The sequence below is a fragment of the Cryptococcus neoformans genome, chromosome 8, assembly GCF_000149245.1.
Source record: "Cryptococcus neoformans var. grubii H99 chromosome 8, complete sequence".
NCBI classification, from domain to species: domain Eukaryota; kingdom Fungi; phylum Basidiomycota; class Tremellomycetes; order Tremellales; family Cryptococcaceae; genus Cryptococcus; species Cryptococcus neoformans.
The window spans coordinates 649,586-664,844 of record NC_026752.1 but is presented as its reverse complement, the minus strand read 5'-3'; the positions used below and the strand labels follow the sequence as shown (position 1 = coordinate 664,844).

The 15,259-nt window shown below is 48.5% G+C and overlaps 6 protein-coding genes; 3 read left to right on the top strand and 3 right to left on the bottom strand.

Moving 5' to 3' along the window:
- Positions 1–38: 38 nt before the first annotated feature.
- On the bottom strand, positions 39–1,947 carry CNAG_03329 (PHD-finger protein). XM_012195528.1 has 5 exons: positions 1,506–1,947; positions 818–1,455; positions 413–762; positions 303–363; positions 39–252 (listed from the first exon to the last, which is right to left on the bottom strand). The coding sequence occupies exons 1-5, from the start codon at positions 1,900–1,902 to the stop codon at positions 82–84; spliced, it is 1,617 nt and encodes a 538-aa protein (XP_012050918.1). The 5' UTR covers positions 1,903–1,947; the 3' UTR covers positions 39–81.
- A 334-nt stretch (positions 1,948–2,281) lies between these two features.
- On the top strand, positions 2,282–4,497 carry CNAG_03328 (hypothetical protein). XM_012195791.1 has 5 exons: positions 2,282–2,878; positions 2,933–3,191; positions 3,250–3,358; positions 3,410–3,679; positions 3,738–4,497. Exons 1-5 carry the CDS (start codon positions 2,696–2,698, stop codon positions 4,249–4,251), a joined length of 1,335 nt encoding a protein of 444 aa, XP_012051181.1. The 5' UTR covers positions 2,282–2,695; the 3' UTR covers positions 4,252–4,497.
- CNAG_03327 (hypothetical protein) lies at positions 4,168–5,662 on the bottom strand. XM_012195527.1 has 3 exons: positions 5,326–5,662; positions 4,730–5,265; positions 4,168–4,672 (listed from the first exon to the last, which is right to left on the bottom strand). The coding sequence occupies exons 1-3, from the start codon at positions 5,355–5,357 to the stop codon at positions 4,554–4,556; spliced, it is 687 nt and encodes a 228-aa protein (XP_012050917.1). The 5' UTR covers positions 5,358–5,662; the 3' UTR covers positions 4,168–4,553.
- Positions 5,663–5,819: 157 nt separating this feature from the next.
- CNAG_03326 (chitin synthase) lies at positions 5,820–9,527 on the top strand. XM_012195526.1 has 12 exons: positions 5,820–6,843; positions 6,883–7,098; positions 7,136–7,272; positions 7,315–7,644; positions 7,683–7,825; positions 7,879–8,103; positions 8,143–8,299; positions 8,352–8,417; positions 8,460–8,610; positions 8,653–9,004; positions 9,060–9,205; positions 9,256–9,527. The coding sequence occupies exons 1-12, from the start codon at positions 6,028–6,030 to the stop codon at positions 9,343–9,345; spliced, it is 2,829 nt and encodes a 942-aa protein (XP_012050916.1). The 5' UTR covers positions 5,820–6,027; the 3' UTR covers positions 9,346–9,527.
- Positions 9,528–10,022: 495 nt separating this feature from the next.
- Positions 10,023–13,261, bottom strand: CNAG_03325 (ChAPs family protein). XM_012195525.1 has 16 exons: positions 13,151–13,261; positions 13,070–13,112; positions 12,941–13,017; positions 12,878–12,897; positions 12,701–12,829; positions 12,548–12,640; positions 12,334–12,509; positions 12,099–12,284; positions 11,683–12,050; positions 11,147–11,624; positions 11,082–11,094; positions 10,931–11,027; positions 10,696–10,883; positions 10,539–10,641; positions 10,413–10,475; positions 10,023–10,360 (listed from the first exon to the last, which is right to left on the bottom strand). The coding sequence occupies exons 1-16, from the start codon at positions 13,187–13,189 to the stop codon at positions 10,340–10,342; spliced, it is 2,094 nt and encodes a 697-aa protein (XP_012050915.1). The 5' UTR covers positions 13,190–13,261; the 3' UTR covers positions 10,023–10,339.
- Positions 13,262–13,306: 45 nt separating this feature from the next.
- Positions 13,307–15,259, top strand: part of CNAG_03324 (hypothetical protein) — a 2,375-nt gene continuing 422 nt past the window's right edge. The window contains exons 1-5 of the mRNA XM_012195790.1: positions 13,307–13,574; positions 13,613–13,659; positions 13,721–13,855; positions 13,909–14,547; positions 14,624–15,259. The exon at positions 14,624–15,259 is cut by the window's right edge and continues 29 nt beyond it. Of these exons, the coding sequence (XP_012051180.1) occupies positions 13,364–13,574; positions 13,613–13,659; positions 13,721–13,855; positions 13,909–14,547; positions 14,624–15,259 (1,668 nt within the window). The 5' untranslated portion in view covers positions 13,307–13,363. The remainder of the gene's footprint in view (positions 13,575–13,612; positions 13,660–13,720; positions 13,856–13,908; positions 14,548–14,623) is intronic.

Genomic DNA, 15,259 nt, shown 5'->3' with positions numbered 1-15,259 from the left:
TGAAGGCGGAATCTCACTTTTTGAACGCTTTTTATGAGCTATCCGTAATAATACATTTGCATTATAAGAGGTATAGATGGGCTACCTTTTCCTTCCCCCACTGACCCGACCCTTTCTTGCCGCTCCCGCAGAGGCTCCGGCACCATGACCGTTCGCTTTTGGTTTACACAAATCACATAGCCACTTGCCGGTCGGCGGATTCTCAAGACCTATACATTGAAGATGGAACCATTCTAATGGGCACTCGTCGTTCTACAAAAGTCATTATACAGTTGATAGTGGGGTGAGGCAAAGAAACTCACGTCGCAGCCAATCATCTCTCCAAACGACACTCGGTTGCAATAGCAGTACCTTGGCTCGTTTCTGTCGTTTGTCAGCCTTGCTCTGAATCAGATGCAAATGAATCACGTACGGATCCGGAGGAATGTTCCAGTTCTCTTCCGCCTTGCCTTCTTCATTTCCACCCTGAGATTCCCTTTGCTTTGGCTTTCCTTTCCTCTTTTTCCCCTTCTTTCTCGACCCGCCCCCACCCATTCCTAATGTCACCTCCCCTTCTTCCCCTTCGCCCACAACGTCGCCAGTTCCTTGTCCACGACTCCGCTCGTCTACGAGTTGCCCAATGCCCACCTTGCCTGTACCGCCTTCTACATCGAGAGCCTCATCGATGGCATTTGATGGGAGTGTTGAAGGGCGAAGACCAAGGAGGATAGATGCTTCCTGTGCGGTGAGAGCAGAGTCCAGAGCGCGGATATGTCTGTCAACCTATATCATATGCATTCAATTAGCGATGCCTGTAAAATTTGAGACAAAGACTTACAGCATTGTAAGCGCCGATGGCAACAGCAACCTTCTCATCGCTAGTTCGTACAATTTCGCGGACAAGGCGCGAAATCTCAGGCAGAAGAGAATGGGGACCAGCGGGGCGAGATGCTCTCAGTGGGATTGAGGATGAACGGTATTGTGAGGCTGCAGCTTGGGCGACAGAATTGATGTTTGGATCGTCATTCCCAACAACCCCATTGTGTTGAGCCGTTGGTGACGATGGTAGGGTAGGGAATTTTGCCCGTGGCGGGACGTTTGCTTGAGATTCCGGTAAACATGAAATGATGAGGCCATCTGCACCGTCTGCTAGAGGTACACCTGGCTCTCTCTGTTTCTCGTCTGTTAACGATGGGTTTAAAGACGGTTCAGCTGAGTTCGTCGGTTCCGCTGTAGCCTCAGAGGTTGGATTAACTCTTTCTTCACCTTCTTGGGGTGATTCATGATGCGGCAATGTTTCCTCTGCCATCTCAACATCGACGCTATCCTCTTCCCTATTACTCTTCTTATCCTCCTCCCTATTATTCTTCTTGAGCGCCGCTTCTTCTAATGGAGTTGACAATGATCTCGGGCGTTCCAGAGCTATTCTTCCCGACACGTAGGCACGTATAAGTTTCTTAAGGGTATCCATTTGGGCTTTAACAGCCAAATTCAGTTGCTGATTTCCAGCTTAATGTCAAACTTACCTAATGTCCCGTCATCCAACTCCCTCAACAATCTAAAATTCCTATGCAGCTCCAAAGGTAATTGCTCAACCGTTTCATAATGATCCGCAGCAAAATCTTGCCATGCCTCAAGCTCTTCGGTTGTATCCGCCTCTTCTTCTGATTGTTTGCCTTGCTGTTCTTGTGCTTGAGTAATAGTGGCTTCCCTTTTGCCTTTGCCCTTGTCAAGCTTAGTGGGTGACTCATTGACAGAACGAGACCGGCCAACTTCTGGCTGTTCCGAGACAGATGAAATCGCCCTGGTGGAGAGCCTCGCGCGCTTGGCTGGAGGCTGTCTGGGCATGATGCTGTTACACGCTGCTTTGGTTGGTAGATGTCGCTTCTGTTGACATGTGTGATATGTTATATCATATGTCATCGCGAACGACCAAATGGCCAATGCTCGACGCGTGCCGGCCTCCACCTCTCAGGTGCCTTTTGACGAGCCTGAATAGCTTCGCGCCTAAATCATGTGCCGGTGTCAGATCTATTTTAGCTCATCGGGTGTGCCTCTCAGGGCCTGGATTTTCCAGCCGGTTTGGGGTTGTTTATCTCATTGTTTTGTTTCCGGTGGCCTCGTCTCCAGGGGGATATGAGCGGATTTTCACAGCTAGTTTGCTCGTACAGTGATGCTCCGTATGCATGCATGATGCAGTATGATTGGACTTGAGACGAGACGAGCGAACGCTGGACAGCGGCTGCACATTGGCTGGGGTCATCGACACGGGCGGTTTGAGGGTCCGAGCTAAATTGCAGAGGGCAGATTGACGTTGACTGGATGGCTGATGGAATAGCGTGACTCCGAAACGCCTTGTCTCCTCCTCTTCCATCCGTTTCTTGGTTGATTTTATTCCTGTCTCTATTCCTATTGTTTCCGACACCTTCTTTTATCGCCATACCCATTCCCACACTCATTATCAGCCACCGGCTATTGCCGCAACCACAATCCTTACTCCTGCCTTGTTTCTTCTTTCGCCCCGTCGCCTGTCTCCGTTTCACACCACCTCGTCATTCACATCGTAGTCCGCCACCAAGCTTATACTATATCCACACCTCCCATCGTTCTCACACCCCAGAAACCATCAAAGGAGGTCGCCAAGGGGCTACGCATCACACTCTTTTCCGCCCATCCAAAGCAGCGGTCAGTCACTCATCATCAACAATCGCCCGCCATGAGACTTTCAACAACTCTTCCCCTCATCCTTTTCCCAACTCTCACTCTTGCTCATGTCGATCGTATTCATCCAGCTCACCGTAGACATCTCGCCCGGAGCGGGTCCGGTGGGTACGGGAAACGTGCCCCAGCCCTGCTGGACGATCTGAGTGGTTTATTCGACGGTCAATCTGGCAATACGGTAAGTGCCACATATAGACCACTCTATCCACAGCTCATAATCAGACACTTTCAGTCCTCCGCTGCTTCATCCACGCCAACCACATCATCTGCTGCGGCGTCTTCATCCTCTTCACAATCATCGGTAGCCCACTCATCGACTGCAGTGACGACTACCTCTCGAGACGGGGCAACGACTACCTCAGTGGCTTCTTCTCTACCATCTACTAGTTCCGCCTCTCCAACATCAACTTCTACCACGTCGACAGAGGTCTCTTCATCCACGGCTGATCCGAGTGTGAACGCGACATCATCGGAGGTTTCTTCTTCTGACTGTAAGTGACACAAAGGACACGCATAACATGAAGTGAACCTGTCTTACATTTGCGCTAGCCACATCAACCACTTCTTCCAGCTCTACCGAGCACTCTCTTTCCCCTTCTGTTACATCTACCACATCATCAGTAGCCGCTGACTCAACCGTCCCCCTGTCTACTTCTGCGTAGGTCATTCGTTAGCCATACATTGCGTGCTCTGCTCTGACCCAATACAGCTCTGTACAATACACAACAAATGCAGCCGGCCAAACTCAGCTGGTCACGGTCATTCTTACCCAATCAGCCGATGAAGCGACAAGGTCTGCTGACGCGGCTACCGCTTCATCTACCTCGACAGCCGCTGCCCAAAAGGAAGGAAGCAAATTCCCAACTGGGGCTATCATTGGTATCTGCGTCGGTGTCGGTGCCGCCATCTTGGCTTTGATCGCGTTAGCCGTCTGGAGGATGAAAAGAAGGAGTGGTGATGAGGATGAGGCTATCCGATGGTAAGTCCATATGCTGTTACGCTATGTCATATGCCATACAATTGCTGATCACCAACAGGCCGGAACTCAACCGCCATGGTGACTCTGATGCTCACCACGCTCTTCCTGCCCGTGAAACTGGCCAGCACGGTTTCGAAACTAACCCTCTTGAACGTTCTCTCTCTTCTTCCTCCGAGCTTCAGTATGCCGACTATCCCGTCGCTTCTCATCCTGACTACGACCTTCCTCAGCACAGTCCTATGCCCATGGCTCTCAATGGCTCTTCATTTGGCGCATCCAGCTCACTTGAAGATGACTATGCCTTGTCCGAAAAGTACCCTCCTCCCAGCCCTCATCCTCCCAGTCATGACGAACATGACAACTACACGTCATTACCCCCTCCCGTGCAATCTCAAGCTTCAGTTGGACTCGGTATGGGTGGAGCGATATTTGGACATGCCACGACACCTGAGGAGGAGGACCCTTATGGTGGCGTTCAGATGACTCAGCTTGGTCAAGGTGTTACATATCAAGGTATGACTTCGCCCGAATATGGTCACCAGCCAATGCCCAATCCTCATGACTACAGGTAAGAATAGTCTGGGGCACGTGAGTAAAAAGGAGTCGTCGAGCAGGAAGTGGAATGTGGTCAATGTTGCGTTACTCGCTTTGCCTGGCGTTGTGGACTTTAGTTTATTTTTTATATCTTGGCCAGTATACCCGACCAAACAATCTTATAAAATCTTTTACCCTCTCTGTTCTACCTATTAAATACGTAACAATAAACGCTGTTTGAAGTATGAAATGCGATGAGATGTTTATTACATTACGACGAGGCAAGGTATTTGTTTGCGACTTTAAATACGATGAACATGGGCCGATTAGCCTTTCGAATTCAAGTCCTTTTGTCTTTTGTAGGGAGATGTGTACGTGATTGGGATTGGCGCAACGATAAGTCGAGCAGCGATATATTGTTTTTTTGAAGAATCTTGCGTACTCGACGATATGGAGAGGCTGTTTTCCAAATTGTGTCATTCTGAAGATGATCAAAAATGATACATTTTCACTTACACATAATTGAATGATAGTGTCGGGGCTCCTCTTCGCGCTTCATCAAGTGGCTTTCTGCTTTTCCAGGCCAACTGTTGTTATCCCAGGTCATAAACCACGGCAGGTGATGGGCACTAGCAGGAAGTGGGTCTTTTCTTGAAATATGTACTTTGCCACTGTTCCCGAAAGGTTCCTCCACTTCCTGTCGAGCAGGGGTAAAAGGAACTGCCCAGGAGAATCCAAAGTCGATGGAATGCAACTTGCCTTTTGGTTGAATAATCGGCGGAACGATTGGCAAAGAGTTTCTCGGGGTGGGTAGTTGTCGTTGACCTTCTTGGCTATCATTTTTCCCGCTTGTTTGGGGTATCTCAGGCTCCTCTTCCTGTGTTTGCCCTCCCTCATCTTCAACAAGTTGATTGTTTTCCTCGCGCAAGAGCGGTGGCGGCGGTTTCAGGTATGAGAACATACCCCTAGACTTTCTTCTCACGTAACCAGGGGGTAGGCGAGGGTAAGCTTCTTCATCTGCCTGAGCAGACCATTTACGCTTGGTCCGATTTCTTTTTCCAGGACCATAGAGTCAGTTGAGTCGGAAAGGACAGAAGGGATAGCAAGCTTACAGGGAGGACGAGACGTAGTTGACGCCTGGCATGATGATACGAGCATCCAAGGTGGTAGTCAAAGACCGTCAAAAAAGGAGCAAGAAGTGTGAAACGGTTTGCCAAATATCATATTTGGAGTAATAAGAAATGGAAGCTGAGGACAGAGTGAGCGAATGACGTCGCTGTTCGAAACCATTGGTTGATGCAGAAGGTCCGTGCATGGTGGACAGCTAGCGACGCACATCGGCTGTAGCGATGAGTTCGACTCCCATATGAACCAGTGATATTTGTCTCCGGTGTTACTTTCTATCCAGAGACCTGCTTGGTATGCCAGTCATATTTTTTGTGTTTTAAGGACCGTTTTCGGGTCTGAATAGCAGATGATGGATTTTGATTTTCTTTCAAGCTTCCGCTTTCCTCGCGTGGGTGATGTGTACGTAATGGCAGAAGAGACGCGTCGCGTCCAAAAGGACAAAGGAGGACCGTGTGATTTTGGGAATGGTGTTTCATTTCTTGGCTACTGGATGGATCTCTGGTGCAGGCATCTCATCCTTCACAGAGCTGGTCTCGGGTTTATCTATTCCTTCTCATTCCTTCTTTGTTACTTACACCGTTCCCTCTCCTTCCTTACTTGCTCCCACTCCTCCCCTTCCCTCCTTCATCCTCCTTTCGCCGCATCTACTCGCATCCACACTCACCCACAAGCACACTCCTTCCACCATGGCTTACCACTACTCCCACGACAGCGACCGTCGCCAACCGCACGGTGGCTACAATTACCCGTCTAACTATTCAAACCCCTCACAGTATTCCATACCAGACTCGGTTTATTCTGGCCATTCCACCAACACCCCACGCGTTCCTTCCCCTGGCGGGTATCATCAGCAACCTTCTCCGACCACTCGGGCGGTCAATCCAGCATACTATCAGCCGCAGCCCACCGCGTCTTCCATGACTTCTCATGACTTGATGTATGGCCGACCCAGTCCTGGTCCTAATCAGTACGGCGCGGCCCCAGCAGATGTCGTCCGCGGTCCTGGCGCCACGACAGTACCTCTTTCTCAACAGGCGCCGTACCAACCATACCCTTCTCATACAGACTATTCTGATGAAGACAAATCGTTTGCTTCCACTACTCACCTGGTTTCTCCTCAGAAAGAATGGGGCGTCGGATCTGTAGTACCGGTTACTACGATACCACCTGTCAACCAACTGCCTTACCAGCCTTATCAAGCGTATCCGCCGCGGCCTTCCCCATCCCCGATTACCCATCGAGGAGGTACCTCCCATTGGCATGCTATGCGGAAGCAGTTGCTCGAGAGGCGAGTGATCAAACAGATCCCTCTTCACAACGGCAACTTGGTGATGGATGTGCCTGTGCCCAAGGGGGTCATCCCGAGCACCAAAGGACTAGGCGTAATGGATGGAGAAATGGACAGCATGCGGTACTCGGCGGCAACTTGCGATCCTGACGACTTTATGGGAAGCAAATTCAGTTTAAGGCAATATTTGTATGGCAGAAAGACAGAGCTTTTTGTAAGTGCCCAACTTGAAATGTACGCTAATTTTATCTAGATCGTCATGACTATGTATAACGAAAATTCTGAGCTCCTCCTGAGAACACTTAATGCTGTTATTAAGAATATTGCCCACCTTACGACACGTACACGTTCAAAAACTTGGGGTCCCGATTCGTGGAAAAAGGTGGTAGTCTGTATCGTTGCTGATGGCCGAAAGGTTGTCGATCCAAGGGTCCTCAAGGTGCTGCAACTGATGGGTGTCTATGCCGAGGTATGTAATCCAAATTGGAATCCAGCTAACAAGCCAGGGTGTCATGAAAGACCATGTCGTTGACAAAGAAACCCAAGCCCATATTTTCGAGTACACTTCGCAGGTCGTAGTGTCTGAAACTGGAGAGGTTGGGTTTGGTTCAACCCCTATTCAACTGTTGTTCTGCCTCAAAGAGTAGGTCACCACTATGCCTGATCCGGACTGACAATATAATAGACAAAATAAGAAAAAACTTAATTCTCATCGTTGGTTTTTCAATGCTTTTGGCCCACTTATTAAGCCCAACGTTTGCGTGCTTCTGGATGTCGGCACAAAACCCTCCGGTCACTCTATATACGAGCTCTACAAATGCTTCGAGAAGCATCCCACTGTCGGGGGAGCTTGTGGAGAGATTTTTGCAGACACTGGAAAGTGGGGAAAATATCTATGGAATCCCTTGGTCGCAGGCCAAAATTTCGAATATAAAATGAGCAACATCCTCGATAAGCCATTCGAAAGTGTTTTTGGACTAATTTCGGTCCTTCCAGGAGCATTTTCTGCCTATCGGTGAGCATTAGTGAACGCATTCAAAACTGACGATCCAGGTATGACGCAGTGGCAAATCACGCCGACGGGACAGGACCTCTGGCCGCCTACTTCCGAGGAGAGCTCATGAACCAACCTGGTGCTACAGCAACGATTTTTGACAGGAACAAGTTCCTCGCAGAAGATCGTATTCTCGCGTTTGGTGCGTCAGCTTTCACTGCAGTGACAACTTACGTTTACTGACACCTTTCTCAGAAATTGTTGTGAAGAAGAATGCTCGCTGGCGCTTGCAGTATGTCAAGGCGGCAAAGGCTGGTACCGACGTCCCCGCTACCGTACCCGAGTTCATTTCTCAACGAAGAAGATGGCTCAACGGATCCATCTTTGCTGCAACATACGCAATGGTTTGTTTCTGGAGGATTTGGACCAGTGGACACGGTATTTTCAGAAAATTTACGCTTACTTTTTTGACGATATACAGTGAGTAGCAAAATCACTAATTGAAGCTGACAGGTTTAGATTTGTTTAATTTGCTCTTCAATTGGCTATCTGTCTCCTCATTTTACCTTGCGTTTTTCTTCCTCATTAGCTCGTCCATCTCTGGCAGCTCTGATCCTTTTAACGGGGCTGGGGATGAGATATTCCAGGTGTTTAATAAGGTCTATATTGCTCTGATGTAAGTGGCCCGAAGAAACTAGCATGATTACTCATGGACTGATCATGGGTAGTTTTGTCGTCTTGGTCTGTTCTCTAGGCAATCGTCCCCAAGGATCCAATTATATGTATACTTTTTGGTGAGTACATATCCTCATTGATTGAGCTAATAGTTGCTGTAGTATATTCATGTTTGCCGTTTGCCAAGGTATCTTGCTGTACTGTGCTGGATGGACAGTTTACCAGACAGTCCCGCACACTTCGGAAGGTTGGGAAGATGTCTCTGGGTTGTTTGAAAACAGAACATTTGTACAACTGGCCCTTTCTCTCATGGTAAGTTTGTATTAAAACAGAAAATGTGCTGACAGACAACAGGCAACGTACGGATTGTATCTCATCTCATCACTTCTCTACTTTGAGCCCTGGCACATGCTCACATCATTCGTTCAATACCTCCTCCTTCTTCCTTCATATGTCAATATCCTCCTTATCTATGCTATGTGCAATTTGCATGACGTTTCATGGGGAACCAAGGGTGATAACGGTTCTTCAAAAGATCTCGGTGCCGCAAAGAAAGTAGAAAAGGACGGAAAGGAAATGGCCGAAGTAGCTTTACCGACGAAGCAAGAGGATGTAGAGGCTCTGTGGCAACAAGCCAGACAAGAGTTGAGAGTGCCGGTAAAAGAGAAGGCTGAAAAGAGAAGTCCAGAAACAAAAAGGGCCGATGGTACGTCGACTTTACTTCGAATAGCTTTTGAAAGTCTGGCCTGACCCGTCCGCAGAGGATCGCAACTTTCGAACCAATGTTGTACTGTTGTTCCTTGGTTCGAACATGCTTATCATTTTGCTCTTCACGTCTTCCACCTTCACCAACTGGGTTAACTCGCATTTTGTGGATGCGACCAGCTCGACTTTCAATCCTTACCTTGTGAGTACTATGTTAAGCCACATCGTAGCGGTCTACTGATGTCCAAACAGACCGTTATCTTCTACGCAGTTCTCGGCCTTTCAGCCCTTCGATTCGCAGGTTGCTTATTGTACCTCATTTTTAGGATGTTCGGCTACTGAGTATCCCGAGCTATTATAGATATTCCGAGAACCTTCTTTCCAGTTTGTACTGTAACCCGCATCTAACTCCCGTATATAACAACCGCAGTTATCTCCTCAGCTGGTCTGATGGAACGATATGTGCAACGAAGACCATTGAAAGGGTCAGAAGACGAATATTATGCATCATAATACCTCTTGAACTTGTCTTTACTCTCTCAGTGTGGGGGCTCATTGTCTCTTGTTCAGCTAGGCCAGCTGGCCATTAAGTCTTCATTGTTTGAGGCCGGTTTGAAAGAATCTGCTAATACCACAAACAATGCTTTTACTCGTTTTTCCTTTTGCCATTTGCTGCTGGTGAATTCGGCCAATCAACAGAAAAGTATTTGATTTTATAGTTTCCGCTCGATTACCTTTCATCAGCACATGGTTGAGTGATATCTTGCACTTGTTTATGAGGTACATATTTACCGAATAGCATGACCTGGGCACCATTCGACAAGTCTATCATCTTCAATTATCGAATCAGGCTCGCGCAAGCACAAACCATCCTACCGTATCAACAATTTCCTCTACAGCCTCTTTGCTTGCTACCATAAGCTTGCAGCAAAACAACGTCGAATATCAAATGTGAATGGAATCGAAGAACGCATCGGAAACGAGCAAGAGGCCACTTTGGGTCATATTCAATTTACAATTCATTCAACAAGAAGACCTCTGAAATAATCAATGGCTTATCCACACTTCGGTAGCGGCCCAAATCTATAGTTCACAAGGATCCAATCTCGCGTTCTTAAAGATTACTAGTCGAGTATGATGTGCAAAATTCGAGGGCCTGGTTATAGTAATAAATTTGGACGTGAGGTAGAGTCCAGATGGTTATAGAGAAATGGGATAAGGTTACTTTCATCAATCAATCTATATCTCCACGCAAATATAATGCTTAACCGGGTTATTTTGGTTGCTTATAACACAATGAATGAATTGCATCTTAAACTCATGCTACACACATTTTCTAAAATTCTGAACCTTCGACCTACCGCGATATCAGTAATAGAAGAGCATTCTCATCGGATGAAAAAACTCACGTTGAACGTCGCCCCGTATTTCATATAGCCTTGCATTATTTCAAAGATCCCGACCGGCAGGTTCTGGCATTGCCTTGTTCAGCCTTATCTTGCAGAAACTCGAGAGAAAAAAAAAGATCGACTTACCATACTGAGCATTGTGTACTGTATTTTGGCATGACCATGTATGAGTCCGACCTTGTACAAATAATGTGCGACCATGGACGGGTATGATGCGTCCATATACCATCTACACAAACTTGATTAGGACCAAATTTACCTTGTGTGAGCATTTTCGCCTTACCGATGATGATAGGTTGTCAGCCTCACAGCGGCTGTCAAGGTCTTTTGAAGGTCTCCCTCATTCGCATACGTTTCAAGAAGCTTCATAAGTGCCTTTGCGCTGAATTTAGAGTCCAGACAGAGTTGGTACGCGTCTTTGGCCTCTTCTTTGTGATGTAAACGTGAGGCAAGTTCACCAAGAATCTCCCACTTTGCGCCATCAGCCAAAAGTTCCCATAAGTCTGAAGTTTGCGTACCTCGGTACCAGTCTTTCGGTATGACATGTGTTGGGTTTTGAAATGAGATATCTCTGCTCTCCAAATGGTGTAAACTCTCAAGTCTTCATATAGAACTCTGAGGGTTGCATGTCAGCCCTGAAATGTGCAACAGTCGTAGATCATTCCTTACAAAAAGAGATTATCTAGAAAAGGATGTCAGCCAACATCGGCTTAAACGCGAGAAAGAGTACACACCTAACCATCTCTCACATAGTCGCTTATGGGAAAACGCGGAAACGGGCTGCTCTCCTTCACTCTTCATCCCTAAAGGCGAATTGGGGTCTTCGTTCGCCTGTGCTGTCTCGGGCTTCTCCAGAGCGGGCTTGTGAGTACTTGCCTTTTCCCCGAACCCTGGTCCTGAAGCCGTATTGGGAGTGCGCATCGACTCGCTTGATATCCTGATGGTAGGTATGTCGCTGGGAGTGTTGACTCCTTCGGACGAGTTCCTCTTCAAGCCCGCAACGGATGCACCATCAGCCGCTTCGCCATTCATGTCGACAGAGACATTCGTTTTATGCAAACGATATTCTTCCTCCATGACAAAGACGGAGGATCTAATTTTGAGAAGCTCATCCCAGCCAATCTTAGAGACAAGAAGAGTGAGGAGGGAGTATGCTTTAGCAAAAGTGCCGCGGAGGTTGGGAGCGGGGAGACGGAGGAGAGCAATATCGGCCTGTAACTTAATCAGCGCGAGTCGAACGGATGCCGAAAAATTACATGTTGCAACGTACCTCGTTCTCTCTTGAGGAATCCTCATCCACCAAATTGGAGTCTGCGATAAATTTCTTGACTGGCATACTGGACTTTGCAGGGGTAGGCATCCGATGAAGATCTCTTTCGTTATAAGTGAACATTGGACATGAGTTGAGTGTCAGCAAAGCCTGGTCGAGTTGCCCCAACTCGATGTACGTCTCCGTGAGTTTGGCCCAAGTTATGAACTCGCTGGGCGCAGAATTGACCGCCTGTTGAGCGACTTGCTGGGCCCATTCGTATTTGTGCTTGGAGAGGAGGAAATCGACTTGGGCATGAAGGATGGGATAGGATTGAGGGTTGGCGGCAAGGGCAGCGTTCATGATCTTGACAGCTTTGATCTCTTCGTCTACAAGCAAATGAGCATTTCCAACACCTGAACTTGTTTATGACCCACTCATGCCGATGTAACTCTTCGCCACTAGAGCGGCTACCTCTGGCTCCTTGTCCATCATCCTTTCAAAGAGGTTGGCGGCACGATCAAGTCTGAAAGAGTCAGAAAAATATTTGAGAATAGCAGAGGTCAGGTGGTTGGTGACAACTGTGGCGACCTGTATTTCGGGATCTGAGCCAAGCTGCCAGCCTATATAGGGCGTTAGCTTTGATCCTGTTTAACAGCTGTGGGTACACACCCTTGAAGAACAACGCTTCAGCAGCTTTGAGGAACCTTTCCTCTGCTTCTGGCGTTGTGATTGGATCCAGCTTTCTATAGCCTGCCAATCTATAGGAGGCATCGTCCGCATATCTAATAGCACGCAAAATCGCAGATAGGTATGTCTCTTGCCAGAGCTCGGGAGTCGCAGGGTGTCTACCAGGTCAGCACGGAAATAAGACGTTGAAACCCACTTTTGACCATGAAGATCAACCACAAAAGCGTCGACACCACCGGGAATATTGGCTTCCACCCGCATATCTACTCGTGAAAAGGCATTGAAGCAACTTTAACCCGGGATCAGCCAAATTCCAACAGACGGCCCGTATGGAATGAACAGGCCCTACCAGTACGTCCCACTTCGAACTTTCCATGCCGACCCCTTGCCAAACCATGCAGACGAATCCTCCACTGAGAACTGCAGGGAGTTTAGGTAAGCAGCGAGTGATGCAGAGGATGAAGCCTCTACTCCAGAGCTATCCAGACATTAGCGTGGGCCAGACAGACAAAAAGAGTCGGCGAACCAGTAGTGATAGGACCCGATCTGTGTAAACTGGTCAGCTAATGCCTATCCATACGCAACTTACTTCTCGTTGAGTCGGCGGCTTCCCATAAACTTTCATAACATGGCACAAGTCTGGAGGACCTAGTTCTCTGAAAGAGCCTGTAGAGGGCGTCAGGGAGCTGTCCGGATGAACAGAATATGCAGGGCGTACCAAGAGTTTCTGTTCTGGCTGCAAGACTCTCTCCGATGTCGGTCTACCGGTAAGCGGGTGTCTCGCCAGGGGGATACTCACCTCTACGAACTCTGGGATGTCCTTGAATAGCTCTGACATGGCTGTTTATATGGGGAGAGTCAAGATGAAGGGCGAGAGGAGGAAGAGGGGGGGGGAAACAACAACGAACGAACGCGAACGAGCGAGTGACGCGGCAGATCCCCTGTCCGCCTTACACTCATTGCCCGTGCATGCTTGGCTCTCTTACATTTCTACTTTACACTCAAACACCAAATGCCCACTTCGCCCACTCCAGAGGAAGCTGGTGCCCATGAAGCCCAGACAGGCCCCGCTACTCCCCCACATCAGGTGCTCCTCGAGACACCAGGAGCAGGCCCCTCACGACTAGCTGCGCCTGACCCCGACCGCGACCCCGAACTCGATATTGCATTCGAGCGAGAGCTGGCTCTGGATTCAGAGGACGAAGAGCAAGACAGAGAGAACTGTAGGTATACAGACCACAGATCTGCACTAACGCAGTAGTCTTACGGAAGCGGAACGATTACCTCGAGCTCGAACAATCCGTCAAGGTATCTATATATATGCATGCTGTCGGTAACGATGCTGTACTTGCTGACGCTTCAAGTCTAGTCAAGTAACGAGCTTTTGCATTCATTGGAATCATACCTATCAACTTTCCAGACTGACCTCTCGGCGGTCTCTGGGCAGATTTCCGAGCTTCAGCAGAAGAGCTCAGATATTGAGAGCAGGCTCAATGCGCGCAAGGCAAGTTTTATTGATCGTAGCTGTATCAATCTCTCTTTTAACTTGCATAACAGGCAGTCATACCCGCTCTCAACTCTCTTCTTAGCGATATAACGCTACCGCCTTCCCTCGTCCTTACCCTTCGCGATACTCTTCCCTCCCACAATCCCGATATTTGGCTCACCGCCATCGTACAGCTCGATGAGAAGATCACTGCAGTCAAAGTCCGGAGCAAGGTGCGAGCTGTGAAGGAAGTCGAACCGATTATAGAGGGCCTCACGATCAAAGCTCTTCATGTCCTTCCGCCGTTTCTGCTCTCCCTCATCAAACCTCTCAAGTCGGCATCAAAAGGACTGTCAACAAATATGGGTGTGCTGCAAACGGGAGTCCTGCTGAAATACCAACCCTTTTACGCATTCCTCTTGAAGCAGGCACCAAGGCTGGCCAAGCAAGTCGAGAGAGGTTATGTCAATGCAGCCAGGGCATTTTACGAGACCGGTTTTCGTCGGTATGCTCGAGCTCTTGGTCAAATCAGAGCTAGGACAGTGGAGAAGAACGATTTGATAGGGGTGGTATCGAGTGAGGCTGCAGCAGCGATTTTAAATGGAAACGGAACACAGGAAGGAATGAAACAAGCGTATGAGAGGTTAAAGTTTGCTGAAGTGGATGAGGGAGCAGTCGTCCTGGCCTATATGGTTGACGACAAGGAATTCGTAAGCCTCTCTGCAGATCCGTAATGGCCTCCCGAGAGGGGGGGGAGCGACAGACGCTAATGGTGGACGGAAACAGCGATTACCTGTCGAAGCATTATTCAGATCACTGGGCCTTGTTCTGATGGATAATGCTTCGGCAGAATTCACCTTTATCGTTCGCTTCTTTTCACGACCATCCAGCCGTCCTGCGGGACCCAAGCACTTCCTATCCCCCGAATCGACACCTCTCGAATCACCCAGCCCATCATCTTTTGCCGATTTGACGTCTGAAGCCGGCCCAAACCAGACGCCCAGAAAGAGGGTAGGGATGAATGAATCCAACGAATGGCTGAAAGATGCGGAGCGTATATGGCACGAGGTATTTGATTCAGCCCTAGATTACTGCACCGGTTTCTTCCAGTCCATGATCGATGTCCCTCCGCCTGCCATACCGTTACTCACAATCATCCGGTTGAACGATCATTTGCTGGCTACGTGTGATGCGCGAGGTACTCTCCCTCTTATCCCATACCTCACTGGACAAAAGCTCGCTATGTGGCCGATATTCAGAAAGGAGATGGATCAGCACATTGAGAGCCTGAAGAAGCTCGCCGACGATGCGGAAGGGAAAGGACTGGCCGGGTTCATGGGTAGAGGTGTCAAGGATGGAGCAGTGAGACAGGTTGCAAGTCGTTATGCGGCGATGTACACTTGCATGACGGCGTTGAGTGAA

Excerpts from the sequence above, each read along its gene's own strand:
- CNAG_03327 (XM_012195527.1), bottom strand. The coding sequence starts at position 5,357 with ATGCCAGGCGTCAACTACGTCTCGTCCTCCCT. Across the intron at positions 5,266-5,325 it reads AACTACGTCTCGTCCTCCCT|AAATCGGACCAAGCGTAAAT; the intron begins GTAAGCTTGCTA and ends TCCTGGAAAAAG. Across the intron at positions 4,673-4,729 it reads ACACTATCATTCAATTATGT|CCTCTCCATATCGTCGAGTA; the intron begins GTAAGTGAAAAT and ends TTTGGAAAACAG.
- CNAG_03329 (XM_012195528.1), bottom strand. The coding sequence starts at position 1,902 with ATGACATATGATATAACATATCACACATGTCAACAGAAGCGACATCTA. Across the intron at positions 763-817 it reads CCATCGGCGCTTACAATGCT|GTTGACAGACATATCCGCGC; the intron begins GTAAGTCTTTGT and ends CATATGATATAG. Across the intron at positions 364-412 it reads TGGAACATTCCTCCGGATCC|AAACGAGCCAAGGTACTGCT; the intron begins GTACGTGATTCA and ends GACAAACGACAG.
- CNAG_03328 (XM_012195791.1), top strand. The coding sequence starts at position 2,696 with ATGAGACTTTCAACAACTCTTCCCCTCATCCTTTTCCCAACTCTCACT. Across the intron at positions 3,192-3,249 it reads GGAGGTTTCTTCTTCTGACT|CCACATCAACCACTTCTTCC; the intron begins GTAAGTGACACA and ends CATTTGCGCTAG. Across the intron at positions 3,359-3,409 it reads GTCCCCCTGTCTACTTCTGC|CTCTGTACAATACACAACAA; the intron begins GTAGGTCATTCG and ends GACCCAATACAG.
- CNAG_03325 (XM_012195525.1), bottom strand. The coding sequence starts at position 13,189 with ATGTCAGAGCTATTCAAGGACATCCCAGAGTTCGTAGAG. Across the intron at positions 12,510-12,547 it reads GTTGATCTTCATGGTCAAAA|ACACCCTGCGACTCCCGAGC; the intron begins GTGGGTTTCAAC and ends CTGACCTGGTAG. Across the intron at positions 12,051-12,098 it reads GAAGAGTTACATCGGCATGA|ACGAAGAGATCAAAGCTGTC; the intron begins GTGGGTCATAAA and ends ATTTGCTTGTAG.
- CNAG_03326 (XM_012195526.1), top strand. The coding sequence starts at position 6,028 with ATGGCTTACCACTACTCCCACGACAGCGACCGTCGCCAACCGCACGGT. Across the intron at positions 7,099-7,135 it reads TGATGGGTGTCTATGCCGAG|GGTGTCATGAAAGACCATGT; the intron begins GTATGTAATCCA and ends CTAACAAGCCAG. Across the intron at positions 9,206-9,255 it reads CGACTTTCAATCCTTACCTT|ACCGTTATCTTCTACGCAGT; the intron begins GTGAGTACTATG and ends ATGTCCAAACAG.